Source organism: Molothrus ater, chromosome 23 (genome assembly GCF_012460135.2).
Source record: "Molothrus ater isolate BHLD 08-10-18 breed brown headed cowbird chromosome 23, BPBGC_Mater_1.1, whole genome shotgun sequence".
Taxonomy (NCBI): Eukaryota; Metazoa; Chordata; class Aves; order Passeriformes; family Icteridae; genus Molothrus; species Molothrus ater.
In genome coordinates this window covers 5,443,931-5,463,788 of record NC_050500.2, presented here as the reverse complement: position 1 = coordinate 5,463,788, position 19,858 = coordinate 5,443,931, and the positions used below count along the sequence as shown (strand labels likewise).

Here is a 19,858-nt window from a genome sequence, read left to right as displayed (position 1 = left end):
GCTTTTTTCTATTTATTGAAGCTGCACTTTGCCCTGCAGGGCATGGCTGTTGTAGGAATTGCTCTTGTAGTGTCTTTAAGAGCTCCCCAGAATGTTCTTTCTGTGCCCAGGGCTCCTCTCCTCACTCTGCTCTTTCATTCCTGGCTCCAGGAGATGCTCAGCCCTGCACAACCTTCATTTCCAGGCTGGCTTTGTTTTGTTGAACGTTCGGAGCAGCCCCACGGCCCTGCAGGCTCAGCCTGGGAGCACTGGAGGGATTACAGCCACGACCAAGCTCCAAATCCCTGCTGACCCAAATCCTCGTGCCCCGGGGCACTGTGCCAGCAGGCGCAGCTCCCCAGCATCCCCCACCCACCCCACGGCACCGATCGTTCCAGGCCCTTCCAGCACCTCCCACCCCACGGAGGTGGTTATTCCACACCTGCTGGGCTGGAGACACCACCAGCATCTCCCTCAGCAGTGTTGGGAGGTCTCCTGGCCCTTCCCCAGGCCCGGGCCGTGCACCCTGAGCAGCTTCTCCCACCCCCTGGAATGGAACGTGGCTGAACCTGCGGTTTTCCCTTCCCCAGCAGCAGCAATCCCTGCTAATTGCTCAGGCCCCAGCTTGATGAAGCGTTTACAAAGCTCACTTGACTCCAGCCCAACTCGGCAAGGCAATTAAACACCCTCATAAATCCTCCTGCAGTAAATGAGCCTTAATGGGAGCTCAGGGCTCAGCCCCAGATTCCCTTCTCCCCTTTCCCAGCCGTGAGGGATCACGACCACGGTGGCTGCCCCGTGCTCCCCATGGCCTCTGGAGCCTTCTGGCCCCGCTCTGGTGTCCCTGTCCCTCCCCACAGCAGGGTCACTCTGTCCCCTGGGGCAGGAGCCAGCTGGGAATGGAGGTGGTGGCAGATCCAGGGGGATGCCAGCTCTCTGCCAGGAGGGAACTGCATCTCCTTTAGCTTAGAATCCCCACTTGGAGCCTTTTCATTCCTTCCCTCAAGACTGCTTAGAGTCCCTCATGCCTCCCATGGTCCCTCCTGGATGGAAGTTCTTCCCATGGAGCTTCCACCCCTGGAAGTGGAACAAATGAGTCCCTCAGTGCCCAGAGCTATGAGAAGCTCTGCAGAAAGAGAAAATTCTGAGCATCTGCCATGGTGGAAGGTGTCTCTGCCCACAGGGGGGTGACCTCTAAACCAGGCTGGTTTTCCAAACCAGGCTGGGATTTTCTGGAAATTGGTTTGGAGATGGAGGGGCTCTGTAGGGAGCTGCAACACTTTGTCAAGCCCAACCAGGTCCACCACCCTTGCCCTTCCCTGTGTCCCTCTCCTATCCCTCCATGGGATCTCCCTCACCAAACTGGCAAGCAAAGCCAGTAAGAAACACACCTGAGCTCGTCTTGGCTCCTGGACAACCACCATGAGGCTGTGAGAGGCTGTTTGCTCACTCCCAACCTGGCCAATAAATGATTTATTCAGTTTGTTCATGGTGCTTTTGTTTCTCACCCTCCCTGAGAGGTTACAGAAGTGGAGCAGCACATGAAGACTAACTCAGACCAAAATGTTTATTTTCCAAACAGTTTGAGACAGCCACAGATGCAGCTGGAAAGAGGCAGCAACAGGAAGGACCAAGGGCTTGTGACGCTGGTGGTGTCCAGGAACCTGGATAAGAGAGAACCTGGCCAAACAAACTGGGTCTGGCAGAGCCAGTTTTCATGTGGTGTGGGAAAACTGGGCATTAATCAGCTCCAGCAGGTGACCAATGGTTTCTAGAGAGTCTTGCTGGGGCAGCTGCTTGGCCAGGTCGAAGGCTTTCATCCCCAGCTCCTGGGCCTGGAATGGGACAGAAGAAACGCCCAGCAATGGTCAGGAATCTGGATTTTCTCATGGGATAGTTAAATACCTGCTGAGGCTCAGCCTGGAGCAGATCCAGGCTCTCTTTCCGAGGTGACCTGTACAAGCTGCTTTACAGGAGAGCCTAAAGCTGCCAGCAGATCCCATATTTAGGATCCAGTGGTGCAGACAGAAGATTACTGACCCCAGCCCCCCGTGCTGGACATCACCTCCTGTCTAGCACAGCTCCTCTGAACAATCCCAAAGCCATGTCAGGGAAAAAAACCAGCTGTACTGACTCTTCATTTCTCTTGATAAGGAACAAAATAATTTCCCTTGGTAGCTCTTGCAGGGGTTAGAAACTCTCACAATTATAAAGCTTTGTCTTCTTAATTTTTCAGACAAATTCAAATTTGTTTGTGTGTCCCAAACACTCCCAAGTTATGGCTTTCTATAATACAATGAAGAGACCATTAATATTTCAATGCAGTATTTTTCAACTTCTGTATTTTCACTCCTCAAAACCCAGGCTGAAGAAACTCAGGGTTTTGAGCTCTGATCCCAAACACAAGGGCCTGATTTCCAGATGGTATCTGCTCAGCACTTCCTCAAAATCAATTCTTGGTAAAGCACAGAAATTACTAATCACCTGAATTTTTAAGCCATAAAGACACAGGAGTGCAGATTCCAAACTGGAATTACAGACCCCAATAGACTGAACCTTGAACTCAGAAGAGTCTGGCTCAAGGATATGTCTGTGAGCCCCAGATCTTGCTCTGTGTAACCCTTGAGCTTAGGTCTAAAGGCAGCTGCACTGCCAAGATAGTTCAGATAAAGGAAGAACCCAGAAAGTGTGGAAAACTGCAGGATCTCCTGGCCTGGCAGAGACCAAAACACATCCCCCAGGACTGTCACCCTTTACAGAGTGCAGATCACAGAATCATGGAATAGTTTGGCTAGCAAGGGACTTTAAAGGTGATCTCAGACCCCATGGCAGGGACATCTTCTAGAAGACCAGGCTGCTCCAAGCCCCATCCAACCTTGGACACTTCCAGGGATCCAGGGCCTCCCCACCCTCCCAGGGAAGGATTTATCCCACTGTCCCACCCAAGCCCTTGGTTTGAGCACTATGAGGCACTTTGCTCCTGGTCACCAGCACTGTGGGCTCAGGAGAGGCGCTGGGGAACAAGAGGACCAGGATGACCCCAGAGCAGCTGGCCAGTCCTCCTGAACCCTTTCAGAGCCAACCTACCTTGGCTAAATCCAGGCCCAGGTAGTGGATGATGGCCAGGGAGTGCAGGATTTGGGCTGTTTCCCCCGGGTGCTGCAGGGGTCCCTGCTCCCGGAGCTCCAGCACCGCGCTCAGCATCCGCGCTCCCCTCTCGCGCTGCGCCTCGGCTGCACGGAGACACAAACGGGCCTGAGGGGTGCATTTGTGCAAGAGAGGACATTCAAAACTGCCCAAGTGGCTCTTCTAGACAGCAAAGCACTTCTATTACAAATATCAACGTGGTCTGAGGGTGGGCAGGCCCTGGCACAGGTGCCCAGAGCAGCTGTGGCTGCTCCATCCCTGGCAGTGCCCAAGGCCAGGCTGGACAGGGCTTGGAGAAACCTGGGATAGGGGAAGGTGTCCCTGCCATGGCAGGGGGTGGAATTAGGTGAACTTCAAGGTCCTTCCCATCCAAACCAGTGTGGGTGTCTATGATCCCAGCTTCATGCAAATTCCATGCCCATGAACAGGACTCCTTTCATCCAGTCAGTGCTTGTGGGTGCCATGGGACAGAGAGAGAGAAACAGCCAGCGCTTCTCACAGTGGCTTGTGAGAAGTTTTAGGGAGCTAGAAAGATGTGATAACTTGTTGACTATAAACAAATTGCAGGTGCTGTTTTTCTACTTTATTTTTCCGTTCCTCTCAAGAACAGTGCATGAGAAAGATGTTTCTGTTAGTTAGCCAATAGAATAGAATCTGTTGTACCACTCTATAAAAACCTCATGGTTCTTTTGAATAAATCCTTCTTTGCCTTTTCTACGATCCTGCCTCTCACCTGTTCCTGCCCCAACCCCAGTGCAAGAGTGACAAGTGCTTGTGTTATCAGCCTTCAGGCAGGATGTGGAGTCACAACAGCTGCAGGAAAAGAACTGTTTTTCTACTCCTGTCACACCAAAGATGGTCTCCTGTAGCTCTGCCTTAGTGTTCTTCCTACTCTGGGAACTCCTGATGCAGGTTGTGCCAGGAAATGGGATTTTCAGAAATGTTTCTCTTCAAATCACAGAATCCCAGACTGCTTTGGTTTGGAAGGATCTTAAAGACCATCTCATTCCAATCCCTGGCAATGGGCAGGGACACCTTCCACTAGACCAAGTTGCTCCAAACCCTGTCCAACCTGACCTTGAACATTTCAGGGAGAGAAATTTTTATTCCCTTTTCTGACAATGTCCTTATTAGCACAGATGGTAGAAAGGAGCCAAGAACCAGAGTCTGGTCTGGTTCCAGGGAAGCCTGAGGTGGTACCAGGGGCACACTGATGCTTCCTGCACCTTTATGTGCCAATGAGAGACTCCCCAGCCTTTCTGCCAAGAGTGCTCTCCTGATTAATACATCCAATTATCTGTACAGGCTATTCCATCATGTCCTGCTGCTCCAGGAGGGAGCTGTGCCCCCACCTAAGTGAGCTGAGATGTCACATCCATTATTAAAGAGAATATTTGAGAATATTTGAGTATCAAATTGCACCAGGGGAGGTTTACTTGCAATATTAGGAAGAAATTTTTTGCTGAAAGGCATTGGAACAGGCTGCCTAGGGAGATGGTGGAGTCCCCATGCCTGGAAGTGTTCAGGAAGCACATGGATGTGGCATTTGGGATGTGGGTTAGTGGTGAACAGGACAGTGCTGGAGGAATGGCTGGACTTGATTTTAAAGTGATGATTCCACGAGTTCATGAATCAAATTTTGCTTTGCTCCAGTCAGTGCCAAGGGAGCCGTGAAACGGAGAATGCAAAGCAGGGATTCCACGGAGCACCCTCATTCCTGAAGAATTGGCATTGCCATTCAACCCAGCCTCTGGAAACACCACGCCAACATGATCTGTAGGGTGCAGGGACTCTCAAACCCCCCCTTGCCAAAGGTTTAGGAGCAACAGCAGCTCTTACTCGTGCCATCCTCGCTGCCTTCTTCCTCCTCGGAGAACGGCGACGCCTCTGCCCGCGCCTGGAGCGCTCGCTGGTGCCGCTGCAGGGAGCTCAGCAGCCAGGCATGCCACAGGCTGCTCACCTGGCAGGAAGCACGGCAATTATTGCACTCCTGTGGATCCCTGGTATTCACTTGTTCTCCAGACAATGCCCCTGCACAGCCCGTCGTCCCCTGCGGGTCACTGAGCGGGGCTGGGTGTTCGCAAAGGGATCGCCCCGCTCCTCTCCCACACAGCCCCAGCTGGGATCCTGGCACTGGCATCTTTTATGAGAAATCCTTTCCTTAGGATTTGGCCTCCTGAGGAGCTGAGAGGCCTCAGGAACAAAATGTACCCAATGGTTATCTGCTGCTGTGGAATGCAACAGGTGCATCTGGGATTGCTCTCATGTGGTTGTTTCTAATTAATGGCCAATCACAGCCCAGCTGGCTCAGACACAGAGCCTGAGCCACAAACCTTTGTTATCATTCTTCTTGGCTATTCTATTCTTAGCCAGCCTTCTGATGAAACCTTTTCTTCTATTCTTTTAGTATAGTTTTAATATAATATATATCATAAAATAATAAATCAAGCCTTCTGAAACATGGAGTCAGATCCTCGTCTCTTCCCTCATCCAAGAACCCCTGTGGACAGTCACAGGATCCCTCCCTTCTCCAGCTGATTTTCACCCAATTTCAACAAATCTAACCAAAATCTTCACCAAAAGCTACTGGAGTTGAAGTTTGGGACTGGAATTTGCAGCTCCCAGCACCTTATTTCCACAAAAATTGACTTAAACAAATAAAAGTTCATTTTTTTTCAGTTATTAAATAAATTAGATAATTATTACTTTCCTTGCTTGATCAATCCATTCTGAAAATCTTTTATCAGTGTGGCTTTTTACTGGTTCTCAATGTAAATTCCAGGTGGTTTGTTTGTATCCCACTCTTCCCTGGATTTAGGAACTCCTCTGTACTGGTGGGACTCTAACCCCTGACACAGGAAATTTGGTAGCAAAGCTGTTTTTTAACAAGGTATGGCTGCTCAAATTGAAGAATTTTGAACTGATTACAGGAACAATATCTCATGGTTTTAACTCAGATAATTATTTATTTTATTGTTATTTATATATTATTTATATTTATTATTACATTATCTTTTATTATTATTTATATATTATTTATATATTTATATATTATTTATATATTATTATTTATATTTATATTATCAATATTATAATTTATATCATTATATAATTTATATTTTATATTCATATTTTATATTCATATTACATTTTATAATTTTATTATTCTATTATTTATATAATTTATTTATTTATTTTATTTTATTTTATTTTATTTTATTTTATTTTATTTTATTTTATTTTATATTAACTCAGATAATTATTTAGTTTCTGGGACTGATCCTAAAAGGCAACACTGATACTTGATGTGGTCACCATCCCATTGAAAGGAAATGGAAAAAAACTTTGAAAAGAGCATCAAAAAAAGCTGAGAAAAACTCAGAGGATAAGTTTTGGTTCTACCAACCTCAGTATAGAGTGAGTTTGCTGCATCCATTTTATTCTGATGGAAGAAAATATTGGCCATGTGGAAGTAGCCTCCAGAGACCTCAACAGAATTTAGTCCAAACTCAGCAGTTGCCAAGTAAACCTGAAATCAATATTAAATAAAAAATAAGCCCCAGAAGGTTCATGTTCACATCAAACCTGGGGAGTTTTTCATTGTGGATGAATATTGCAAATGCTTGGGGGGGGTTTATGTGTAAATTATGCCTGACAGTGTTTGGAAAATGTGGTACTTAAAAGCTGTTTTGGGGGGTTATGTAAAGGAATGACACACTAAAATCTCTGTTGGGGGTTATCCATAGAAATGAGGTATTAAGCTGTATTTTGGGGGGTTATCCATAGGAATGAGGTATTAAGCTGTATTTTGGGGGGTTATGTAAAGGAATAATGTATAAACTCTCTATATTTTGTGGTTATCCATGGGAATGAGGTACTAAAGAATTGTATTTTGGGGGTTTTCCATTGGATCCATAGGAATATACCCAGTTCACAGAGTTTATCCATAGGAACCTACTAAAAAGCTGTATTTTAGGCTTATGTAAAGGTATAAGGTGTAAAACCTCTATATTTTGTGGAAATTAATGGGAATGAGGTACTAAAGAATTGTATTTTGGGGGTTCTCCATAGGAATATACCTAGTTCACAGAGTTTATCCATAGGAACATACTAAAAAATCTGTATTTTGGGCTTGATCCATAGGAATGCAACACCCTAAACCCCCCCTGGCTGGGGCAGAGGCACCTCTTGGTTGATCCTATAAAGTCCAGGGCAGGTTTCTCACCTGTCCCCCTGTCCCTGTGGCCCCTGTCCATCTGTCCCACCTCTCCCAGAGCCCATCCTGCTGCTGCTTTCCCAGCCCCCAGGCAATCCTGCTCTCCCCCAGAGCAGCATTCCCAGCTATTCTGAGCTGCTGTGTGACTCTCAGCAGATCCCAGACACGCAGCCAAGGTCCAGGCAGGTCCTGAACTTGCTAAGAGCTAAAAACTTCTTACCTGGTGCCTTTGCAGGCACCACATTTAGGGAATTAACAACAAAAGAAAAGAAAGGGAGGATTTTGGAAGTCTCCAAAGAGTTTTGGGAGATTCCTTTGTGGGACTCTCAAATGCCCAAAGGGCTTCTAGACCAAGCAGAGACATGGTTGTGTGTTATAATAGAAAGGGTCTAACTCTTCTCCCTTTATGTCATCATTTACACCCACACAAAGCCACTATCAAATTCCACAGGAGTGGGAATACATCACTCAGCACCGGGTCACTGGATAAATTTAGTCCACATGGGACAGAAATAGGAGGTGGAGAAGTTCATCTGACTTTGGAGGATCAAATGACAGGCAAAGCATCCACAGGAACACAGGTGGCAATGGACAATTCCAAACAGTTTTCATGGCTGAAGAGGTGGAATTTGAGAAAATGTCATTGAACCAATACTGAAATAGGGAAATAAGGCATTAATTAAATAATGGGTGAGAGATCTGGGAAAGTATTGAGGGAAATAACAGCCAAAATTTAAATTATCTGTGGAATAAAGGCAACTCCATCAGCTTGGGGCAGGAATGTCTGGGCATCTCTGCACTGAAATGCAGCTGATGGAGAAATGTATAGGGAGAAGCCATAGAGACAAGGAATGTGAGGAACATATGAGGAGTGTCTGAGGGAGGCTCAGCCTGGAGCAAAGGAGGCTCAGGGGGGCCCTTGTGGCTCTGCACAGCTCCTGACAGGAGGGGACAGGCTCTGCTCCCAGGGAACAGGGACAGGAGGAGAGGGAACGGCCTCAGGCTGGGCCAGGGGAGATTTAGATTGGATATTGGGGAAAATCCTTCATGGGAAGGGTGTTCAAGGATTGGAACAGGCTGCACAGGGCAGTGGTGGAATCACCATCCCTGGAGGTGTTCAGGAAACAAGACCTGGGTTAGTGGTGGAGCTGGCAGTGCTGGGGGGATGATTAGAACTTGATGGTCATGGAGGGCTTTTCCAGCCCTGGTGAGTCCATGATTCTCTGTCACTTCACAGCACTAGGGATAACTGGCAAAACACATCTTTAGCTCCCCAGGTGTCTCAGATCTCTCCAGTTTGGGTGTCTGTGATGTGAGCCCTCTCAAGATCCCAAATCTGCCTGTTGCCATTTCCGTATTGATCTGGGAGGAGAGAATGAATTAAAATGGAAAAGTCCTGTGCTCCAAAGGACTTACATCATTGGCCAGGTGATACAAAGCCTGGTCCAGGTTTCCTTCAGCAATAGAGAAAAGCCCCAGCCCTCGGTGTAGCTTGGACTGGAGAGCAGCACTGCAGTCTGGGCTTTGGAGGACGATCCACTGGGCTTGGGAGAGGTATTTGGCTGCCTGTCGGGGACGGCCAGCACCTGGAGTGACACGGAGGGATAATCAGGGGAATAAGGGAGATAAAGGAGCATTTTTTAATCTGGAAAGTCAGAGAATACTTACTACTGGCTGGCCTGGGGGAGCTTGATATGGAGATGCATTTTGGGGATTCCCCACTTCTTTCCCAAGTGCTTCTGAGTTACCCTGGTAACTCATTTACAGACAGGTGAATGTGTAGAGAGCTCCAAAAGGAGCCAGAAACCACAGAATTCCAGACTGATTTGGATTGAAGGGGACCTTCAAGCTCATCTAGTTCCAGCCACACCTTCCTCTATCCCAGGCTGCTCCAAGCCCCATCCAACCTGGTCTTGGACACTTCTAGGGATGGGGCAGCCACAGCTGCTCTGGGGAAACTGTGCCAGGGCCTCAGCACTCTCACAGGGAAGGATTTCTTCCCAATATCCCATCCCAATATGTGCCCTCTTGTCCTGGCACTCCAGAACCTTGTCCAAAGTCCCTCTCCAGCTCTCCTGGAGTCTCTTTAGGCACTGAAAGGGGCTCTGAGGTTTCCCTGGAGCCTTCTCCAGGTGAGCACCCCCAGCTCTCCCAGCCTGGCTCCATGGCAGAGGACACACTGCACACAACCTCTCTGGAACACGTGGCCTAAACAGGTTCACTGCAGGCAGGCACTGCTGTCTCTCACTTTATCACACTGGAATTACTCACAGGGTTTTTTTCTCCCTGCTCTCACCACAGCCCTGAGTCAGCCCCACTGTGCCAGCAGAGCATTGTGTGAGCTCCTGGAATGGCAGTGATTTACAGGGAGAGCAGCTCCCATGCCCTTATTTGCCATGTTTTCCAAAGCAAACAATGAGAAAAAGCTCTGCTCAGGCAGACCAAGATTTGTGAATGAACCGGGAGTTCTTTGGGTGCAATGGCCTCTGAAATGTTTGCTGAGATAAGAGCACAACTAAGCACCCTCTGGAATTTAATGCTTTGGGGAGTCATCCGAGGCCATGGAGGTAAAGAACAGGCTTTCATACAGCTTCTCCTGGGGGAATTGGTGGAGAGGGAGAAAACATTTCATTTGAAAACATTTCATTTGATTTCATTGATCTCCTGAGTGCTGAGGGATTCAGAAAAGGGGTGTGAGGGGGGTGTGTGTGTGTGACAGCTCACATCTCTGCAATGCCCTTGAGGCACAGCAGGGCCCACAACTGCTCCTGCCCAGATAAACGGCAAAAGGAAAGCAGAAACCTGAGCCGGGAGGCCTTGCCCTTGCCAGCATTCCCGTGTTGACAATGCTCACCCGTGGAGGCCTCGGCCAGGAGCAGACAGATGGGCAGGAGCTGCAGGGAGGCCGGGCCCAGCAGGCGGGAGCTGGAGCGCAGGGCCTGCAGCGCCGCAGGAATGGCTTCCAGGGGCTGCCCTGCCCACACGAACCCCTGCGCCCTGCTCAGCGCCACCGCAATCAGGGACTCCTGCAGGGGAGAAACAGGGAGAAAGATATCACAGAACCCTGTGAGAGCTGAAATGAGGGATGTGGGATTACCCAGCAGCTCTCCAAAATGCAGTTTATTGTATACAAAATGCAGTTTATTGTATCCAAGAGTTACAGCGGTCCAGGGTCATGGATGACAGAGCCTGTGTCAGCTCCAGCTGCAGGCAGGCCAGAGTCCTGCATTCCTCATTGAGGCTCCTACTAATGGTGCCCCACGTTGGGCACCACTGTAAGAGCCTGAATGAGAGATGTGGGGCTCCAGGAGGCTCTTCAAAATGCAGTTTATTGTGTCCAAGAGGTTACAGCAGCCCAGGGCCGTGGGTGACAGAGCCTGTGCCTACAGCTGTCAGCTCCAGCTGCAGGCCTGGAGACCCACATCCCTCATTCAGGGTCTTATTAATCTCTCTTACTAATGGGGCTCCATGTTGGGCGCCACTGTAAGAGCCTGAATGAGGGATGTGGGACTCCAGGAGGCTCTCCAAAATGCAGTTTATTGTGTCCAAGATGTTACAGCAGCCCAGGGCCGTGGGTGACAGAGCCTGTGCCTACAGCTCTCAGCTCTAGCTGCAGGCAGGCCAGGAGTCCTGCATTCCTCGTTGAGGCTCTTACTAATGGTGCCCCACGTTGGGCACCACTGTGAGAGCCTGAATGAGGGATGTGGGACTCCAGGAGGCTCTTCAAAATGCAGTTTATTACATCCAAGGTGTTAAAGTGACAAAGCCTCTGCCTACAGCAATCAGCTCCAGCTGCAGGCAGGCCTGGAGACCCTTTGGTTTAGGTTACAATGCATTCTAGACTTTTCTTTTTGGTTACATTGCATTATATACTTTTCTTTGCTGAGCATCTTAATACAGTAGAACCAATCTATACTTTAACTATTATCTATAGCTCATCATAACTACTATAATTACCATATTCATGTTACTGTTCTCCAATCACTAAAAGTTAGTGCATTACAGTTTAAGCTAGAAGTTGTTTTTCAGTTTTCTTGCAGTGGAAAATTCTGAGACCTTTTTTCTACTTGCCACATTTGCTGACTTGTTTGCCTGTGCTCTCTTTCTGCTTGGTAAAAACATTTTCTTGTTTGAGGTGGGTTTATCCTTTGCTCTAAGCCATAAAAACCCCTTCTAACTAACATATCCTTTGCCTTCTTAGTTATCCAGTGAGACCGGCTCAGCAATTCTTTTCTTCTCTATCAAAACTTGCTTCCATCTCTATTCCTTCATCAGCCTCTACATTTAAAAATCTTTCTGGCAAGCACACATATCTGTGAGACTTTCTTGTCAAACTTTCATCCTTCCCAACAGAACCCCACAATGGTTTGGGTTGGAGAGACCTTAAAGCCCATCTCATCACATCCCCTGCCATGGGACACCTTTCACTAGACCAGGTGTGTCACAGACATTTTATGAAAAATCCTTTTGCCAGGATCTTTTCTCCTGAGAAGCTGAGAAGCTTCAGCTTCTCCACATTTTGCTGCTGTGGAATGTGATTTGGAGAATTGTTTACCCAGCATGTGAAATTGTTTTTACTTGATGACCAATGACAGCCACCTGTGTCGAGGTTGTGAGCAGACACAAGATTTTATCATCATTCCTTTCTATTCCTTTCAAGCCTTCTGATGAAATCCTTTCTTCTATTCTTTTAGTAGAGTTTTAATATAGCATTTTATTTTAATATAATATATATAATAAAATAATAAATCAGCCTTCTGAAACATGGAGTCAAGATTCTCATCTCTTCCCTTGTGCTGGGACCCCTGCAAACACCCCCACACAGGTGGTTACAGATGCACAGGCTCTTTTTAAAATTGGGTTTTCAAATGAAAAAGCAGCAATTGTAATGTAGTTTGTGGCTGTAATTAATAGGCAGACATTAAAGCTTTCATATTAGAAGGTATTAGAGTCTGGCTCCATTCCTGCTCTGAGCAGGAACAGCTTTGGTCATGTGGTGTCTTCCTGGATGAAGAATCCTTTACGCCTCCTGACAAGGTCTCATAAGGCTGCAGCAATAAAAGCTGTGAAGCACAGAAAATGATCATCACAAGACCAGAAAGGAGATTAGAGCCAGGGGCTCTGGTGTGACTCAGAGCCAGCCAAGCCCCGTGGTGCCAGCATGGCACAGCTCCAGCTGCTGGAGAGAGCTCCTCACAGGGAACTGCAGCTTCATCCCACCCTCTCCTGGCTGCTCCTGCACTGGGATTTGGTGTGCAGAGTCTGAAAACTGGTCCAAATCAGAATGTATTGTTCTTCCTGGCTCTCCTGGACTGGGATTTGGTGTGCAGGGTCTGAAAACTGGTCAGAATCAGAATGTGTTACACTTAGCAAATCCATCCCCAGCTGGGGATGCTGCAGTGTTTGGGTTTGTCAGAATCCAAAACTTATCCTGTACTTATCCATATATCCATGGCACAGCTCCAGCTGCTGGAGACACGGCCAGGGAGTGAGGAGAGAGCTCCTCACAGGGAACTGCAGCTTCATCCACCCTCTTCTGGCTGCTCCTGCACTGGGATTTGGTGTGCAGAGTCTGAAAACTGGTCAGAATCAGAATGTGTTTCACTTAGCAAATCCATCCCTAGCCAGGGTTGGTGGTGCAGCAGCTCCTGCAGTGTTTGGGTTTGTCAGAATCCAAAACTTATCCTGTACTTATCCATATATAGCTGCTCCCTGCCTTTTGCTGCTCCTACCAGTCCACAGCATTTGGCCTCTCCAACGTTAGCAGCAGCTGATGTCACCCCCAGCTCCACAAAGAGCTCTCCATCCCAATTCCTGCTCCCTGCCAGGAGCTGTGCATACTGTGTCCTTACAGGGATGCCAAGGAAAAAGCACCAGGGTCCTTGCAGAATGACAGAATTCCAGAAAGGTTTGGGTTGGGAGGGGCCTTAAAGCTCATCTTTTTCACTCCCTGTCATGGGAAGGGACACATTCCACTAGACCAGGTTGCTCAGAGCCCATCCAGCCATACTAACACTCGTCCATCAGCTTTTCCCAGCAGTGGTGCAGCAGGAAAGCTGCCTGGGAATCAGTGGTGCTGCTGGAGAGCACAGAACTGCTGGTTCTACCCTGGTTTTCTCAGTGAGACACTGAGGAAACACCAGTTCACTCCTTTATCACCCTCTGCCTCCAGCTGGGGCTGAGCTGGGCACAGACACCAATCTCAGAGCTCCTGGAGGCCAGGCTTGGGCATTTTGCTGAGCTTGAACTGCTTGGGGTGAGGCAGAGTTGTGCCATTGAAGGAGCAGCTCCAGGATAGAGAGCTCCAGGATAGCCTGGGAATGTTTCCTGGAGATCCTGGCTGAAGTAAAGAGACACTTTGGGATAAATGAGATCACCAAAGAACACAGCCCAGAGCAACAGCCCCTGCTCCAGTGAGGAGAGCCAAGAGCCAGAAAACACAGCACCCATTCCTGAGCTAGCAGAACATGGAGAGGGCAAAGGCAGGTTCTCCAGAGCAGCTCTGGCATCCCTGGAAGGGTTGGACAGGGCTTGAAGCAACCTAGGATAGTGGAAAGTGCTCCTGCCCATGGCAGAGGGTGGAATGAAATGGACTTTAGGGTTTCTTCCACACCAAACCAGTTTGGGATTCTGTGAAACACAAACTGTGTCCAGGGAGCAGGTGGTGCCCAGGAGAAAACCAGCACAAGCTTGGGGCAGCAGCAGGAAAAGCTGGTTGTTTCTCAGGCTGCTTTTTCTGTCTGTGCCAGTCTGGTGCAACCAGTGCAGGCCCCAGTGCGTGGGCATGGCCCAGATTGGCATCTGGGAGGTGCTGGAGATTGGGATCATTCTTTTTTTACTCCTTGTCAATGCTATCATCACTGCTTCCCATGGCCTGAAACATCTGCAGCGAGGACAAAGCTGGGGGTTGGACCCTGGCACAGCTTCCAGGAGGAGAAGGAAGAGCAGGAGGAGCCCTGGAGCAGTGAATATTTCCACCCACAGTTGCAAGCCTTGGAGCAAGGCTCCCTTTGGCCCTGAAGAGCCCTGGGGGGATGGTTCCCTTTGGCCCTGCCCTGGTTTCCCCCTCGCCCCTGGCCCTGCCACTCTGGGCTCTCTCTCCATGTGTGTTGCAATTTGAGGTTTCTCTGAAGATGCCCCCACACAGTTTTTGGGGTTTGAGGGGGCTGAGGACCCCAGCTGTGCTCCAGGTGGGAGCAGGGGGTGGGAACACACTCAGGGCTCAGTGCCACATCCTTTATTCACTCTCAGGCACCAAAATCTATGGTGTGGATGGAGAAATGAGGATTTCGGGGAGAGGGAAGGCTCCAGTGAGCTGCAGCAGAGCAGGGCTGGATCTTTTCCCATGCCCAGGAGCTGTGGGGAGCTGACATCACACAGGCAGGTGAAGCTCATCTCCAAACAGAAACTTTGAGTTCTGTTGGTTTGGAGGTGCTGTCTGCAGGCACCCCCCTGGCTATGTTGACAGAAGCAGATTTCTATCAACAAAGCTTTGGAGCACAGACAAGGAATGAAACTCATAAAACCTCCTGGCTCCCAGCTCCCTGCTCCTTGGACCACAGGGCATTTGGATGTGCCCAGCTTTCCCTGTGTCCTGACTGAGGCTGCAGCTCTGTGTTTGCTAAACAAACACAGGGCAGGAGTGGGTGAAGTACAGCAGAAATGTTCAAAAAGCAGCAAAACCAAGGCAGGCTTTGGGCAGAAGGTTTTTTTCTCTGGTTATCATGAGTCTGCAGAGCTTTTCCTTCTACTCCAAAGGACTTTTTTGCATCAAATCCCAGACTGGTTTGGGTTGAAGGAAGCCTAGGCCCAGCTCATTCTGCCTCCTGCCAGGGACAGGGACACCTTCCATTATCCCAGGCTGCTCCAAAGCCTGTCCAGCCTGGCCTGGGACACTTCCCAGGATCCAGGGGCAGCCACAGCTGCTCTGGGCAAGCATTCCAGAGCCTCCCCACCCTCACAGGGAAGAACTTTTCAAGCACTTTTGTTGGATCTGGAATAGGAATGTGATGCACTAAATAACCTCCCCCTCTCCCAACACCTCTGAGCCAGCCCAGGCCCAACTTGGCTGCTCCAAATCCTGCTGGACACAAAGAAACTTTTCCCTCTTGCAGGTAACTGAGGGATTTCCACTGTCTCCCTCCTTTCTTTGGAGAGAAGGAAAGCAAAGTGTCCCAGCACAGACCAGTCTCAAAATCTATTTCATTTAAATAGGCTGGAGACAAAGGTCAGAGAGCAGATGATGTTAAGGGTTGTTAAGGAGTTTATAAATATCTCCATTTCAAAAAAAACAACAACCCCAGAGTCTTCTCTCCCTGCCTTGCCCATTCCCAGCTCCACACTGCTGTTTGCTCACCCAGTGTGAACCCCAATCAAGAGTGACTTTCTCTCCACCAGCCTTCCTGCTGTCTTTCCCTTCACCTAATTAAACCAGCAGATTAACTTCCAGCTAATGAAGGAGCACTTCCCTCAGCTGGCAGCCACGTGGCCTGCTGGAATGTATGGGCATAATTTTAGTTACAATAAAGTCAGTGATGTAATCAGTGTCAACACCAGTGTTCAATAGCAGGGGAGTTTCTTGGAACAGCTTCAAGCACTGCTGGATGCAGAATCCTGCCACACCCCCATGACACCCATTTTAACCTTCCTTGCAGGTTTTATAAAGAACAAACTTAAACAGAACCCGGAGTTAAGGAAGTTTTGCATTTTCCCTTTGGGACACACTGGCCTGACACACCTTCTGTGGACTTTGCTCAACAGTCTCACCTGGAATTTTCAGCCAGACAGGAGTTTCCAAACCAGCCTGTGATGTCATTGCCCAGTTCCTGTAAAACCAAAAGGAATCTGCTGCCTGAAGCCTGTCACAAGCTCTCACCAAACAGGACTTTTACCTTTGGACTTCACCTTTCTGGAAGCTCCCAGGAAAGGTGAACAGCTATGAGCTGGGCCAGAAACACCTTAGAAATAATAATTCATGGAAAATTCATGAAATAATAATTCATGGAAAATTCAAAAGATTAGGGATGTTCTCCTCAGTGGAACCATTGCATTGTTCTAAACTCACTGTGTGCTGCCCTATTATTCTGTGTCTGGGAGCTCTTATAGAGGGAAAATTTATTTCCACAGGGAGGATTTTCAGGAGCAGATGCACCTGGGTGGGTTATTTTAGCAACAGTGTGGAACAGCAGCTCCTGCATAAACAGAAACAGAAGGAGCTGCAAACCACTGGGGCTGGAAAGGAGCTGCACATCTGCAAGTCCCTGAGGCCTGGTGGAGAAAAAAGGCTGCATTTAGTGGGAAAGGGTGCTCCAAGCTGGCTAGGAAAACAAAGGGAGGGGACTTGTTTTCTTTACTCTAGAAAAGGGGATACCCTCCCATCAAACAGCCTGGAAGAAGAAATCTCAGCTGGATCCCAGAATAGGGGTTGATGGAGCAACCCCCTGGCAAGGTGGGAAATCCAGGATTGCTGCTGCCCCAGGAAGTTCAGGACATGAAGTAAACACTGTGGAAAAGGCTGCAGGCTCAGGAATTATTGTATTTGCAAGGATCCTTGTGGCAGGGAGGAATGATGAATCTGACTCCATGTTCTCAGAAGGCTTATATTATATTATATTATATTATATTATATTATATTATATTATATTATATTATAATTATATTGTTATATACTAACTATACTAAAGAATACAGAAAGGATATTTACAGAAGGCTAAAAAGATAATAATGAAAACTTGTGACTCTTTCCAGAGTCTTCACACAGATTGGCCCCAATGGGCCAAAAAGTCAAAACAATTCACAGAATCCAATGAAACAATTACCTGTGGGTAAACAATTTCCAAACACATTCCACATGAGCACAACACAGGAGAAGCAAATGAGATAAGAATTGTTTTCCTTTTTCTCTGAGGCTTCTCAGCTTCCCAAGAGAAAAATCCTGGGCAAAGGGATTTTTCCAGAGAATGTGAATGCCACAAGGAATGACAGAGAGGATGCTCCCACTCCCCTTATTTTTGAGGTTTTGTTTACAAAAACAACCCCCAAACCTCTGCAACCAAGTCCCAGATCAACCAAGGAGGCGCCATCCTCTCCCTTGGGAGCATCCAGAGGGAGGAATTCTAAAGGGGTGAATCCTGTGAAGGCAAAAGCCTTGCTTGGTTTGAGGCAAGAAACTCCTTTCTGTTTTATAGGGATTGAGCAGTGACAGCCAAGGCTTCTTTGGAGACTCCAGGGTGGCTGAAAATTCCAGGTGAGCCCAGTCTGCCCCAGGTGTGTCCCACCATGGACAGCCAGGGTGGGGAGAGGAGATGCAATTCCATCCCTGGAAGCCCTTTGGAGTTGTGCTTGTTCCTCCTGCACCCACCTGCTTCCTCAGCAGCTGCTCCTTGCCTTGTTTTCTGTCCTTTTCAGAATGGAAACAGGGCTGGGGCCTGAGGACTGGGCTGAGCAGGTGGCAGATTTGGCTGTGGATGCTGACCCAGTCAGTTTTCTGGTGGGAGACATCACTGGCAAAAGGAGGGGAGAAAGATGCTGGGATTTGCTGGGATTTGATGTAAAGGGAGATTATTCCCTGCTGTCTTTCAGGATTTCTCCACAACATTTACCCAGAGCCCCTGGGCTGCCTGCAGGGTACCCAAAACATGATATTCCCAAAAGTCTGCATTTCACAGCACCCTCCTGCCCCATCCCCACAGCTCTCTGTGCTAAAATCCTTATTTACATCACTCCTGAACTCCTGATACAGCTGAGTTTGAACAAATCCAACACTGGAAAAACAAAAACCACCAAACCAACCCACGCCTGTGGGAACAGGGAATGTTCTGGAGCTCAGTGACTGCTCTGAGGGCGTGTGAGGGATGTTTGTGTGACACTCCAGAACTCCCTGAGCTCTGCTCCCTGCCTGGTGCAGGAGCTGCTGGAGGCAGCAGGAGCACTTCAGGTGAGTGTGCCTGCTCCAGCTCCTGCTGCCTGAGCTCCAGGCTCCATCCTGGCTCTGCTCCCTGCCTGCTGAGCCTTGTCCCACATGTCATCCCTGTGTCTGTGTGTTCTGAGCCTCATCCCAGGAACAATCTCTGCCTCTTCCTTGTGTCCCAGACCACACCCTAGGCTTTGTCCCTGCCTCTCTGTCCTTTTCTGGGCCTGTTCCTGCCTCCTACATTTCACCCTGGGCCTTCTCCACATGTCCTCAGACTCATCCTGTGGCTGGTTCCTGCTTCCTGGGCCTCACCCTTGATTTATTTATTATTTATCCATTATTTAATATGGATATTGATCTAGTACCGATATCCAACTGTGACGGACAAAGACTCTCTAACAGTTTAAAGTTAGAAAGTGAATGTTTATTTATGTTTATTGTGGGATAACTCCCAAATTCACACTGCAATTTACAGGTGATTACAGAGTCCTTTTAGCTATACAAAATACATATTCATAACTTTGGTACATCCCATTACCAATATGGATATTGATCTAGTACCAATATCCAAAAACTCTCAGACAGTTTAAAGTTAGAAAGTGTGTGTTTATTGTGAGATAACTCCCAGATACACACTGTGATTTACAGGTGATCACAGAGTCCTTTTATCTATACAAGTATTGAATACCCAAAATACAAATGCATATTCATAACTTTGGTACATGCCATTCCCCACTTTGTATGGTAATTAGTTCAAAAGCTATTAAGCATGAGTAGTTTGTTCCTTGAAATGGGTTGGTGGTCCCTTTCATGGAGAGGGGTCCCAAAATGAGGAAGTAAATGAAGTCTTCCTCGTTCTGACCTTTCTGCCTTTTCAATGCAAATATGACAAATGAACCCTTGGTAGAACTCCCATTCCCCATCTTCTTGGTTTCAGAACAGAGGAGGCCTATAATTGTCTTATGCTCCTAAAAACAATTGTCTCATGTTCCTAAAAACAATTATCTTATGTTCCTAAAAGCTATTATCAGTTTCTATAATGAAAAATCATTATAAACCCAGCTAACCAAACAATATGTTGACAAGCAATCAATTATTAGTTAACTATTAACTCTTAACTTCATCAAGGCCTACCCATTTATTTTGATTAACTCCAATAAAGCTTATCTCTAACCAAAAACCTCGGCTCCTCTAAACTCTCTAAATTCCTTAAAGTTGATGTTTCACCCTGGCCCTTCTTCCCATGCCCTGGGCCTCGTGTCCTGAGCTTTTTGTGCCTCTCGTCCTGCCCCGAGTCTGTCCTTGCCTCATCCTGAACGCCAAGCCTCATCCCAAGCTTGCTGCCTGTGCCTCAGCCTCACCCTGGAGGTAATCCCTGCCTCCTCCTTCCTGGGCCTCATCCTGAATCCTCATCCCAAGCTTTCTGCCCGTGCCTCAGCCTCACCCTGGAGCTAATCCCTGCCTCCTCCTGCCCTGTCCCGGTGCCCCGGGCCTCCTCCCAGGCAGTCTCACCAGTAGTAGGTGAGGCGGCAGCCGGGGCAGCGCAGCGGCGCCGATCGAGCCCCGCACAGTTCGCAGCGCGGCAGCCCCGCCATGCCGGGCCC

At 48.2% G+C, this 19,858-nt stretch overlaps 1 protein-coding gene across 1 annotated transcript; it reads right to left on the bottom strand.

Moving 5' to 3' along the window:
• Window positions 1–1,521: 1,521 nt before the first annotated feature.
• Window positions 1,522–19,849, bottom strand: ZMYND12 (zinc finger MYND-type containing 12). The gene is made up of 8 exons (XM_036396333.1): window positions 19,767–19,849; window positions 17,703–17,844; window positions 10,197–10,368; window positions 8,759–8,928; window positions 6,533–6,655; window positions 4,966–5,086; window positions 3,067–3,212; window positions 1,522–1,814 (listed from the first exon to the last, which is right to left on the bottom strand). The coding sequence occupies exons 1-8, from the start codon at window positions 19,847–19,849 to the stop codon at window positions 1,695–1,697; spliced, it is 1,077 nt and encodes a 358-aa protein (XP_036252226.1). The 3' UTR covers window positions 1,522–1,694.
• Window positions 19,850–19,858: the final 9 nt, after the last annotated feature.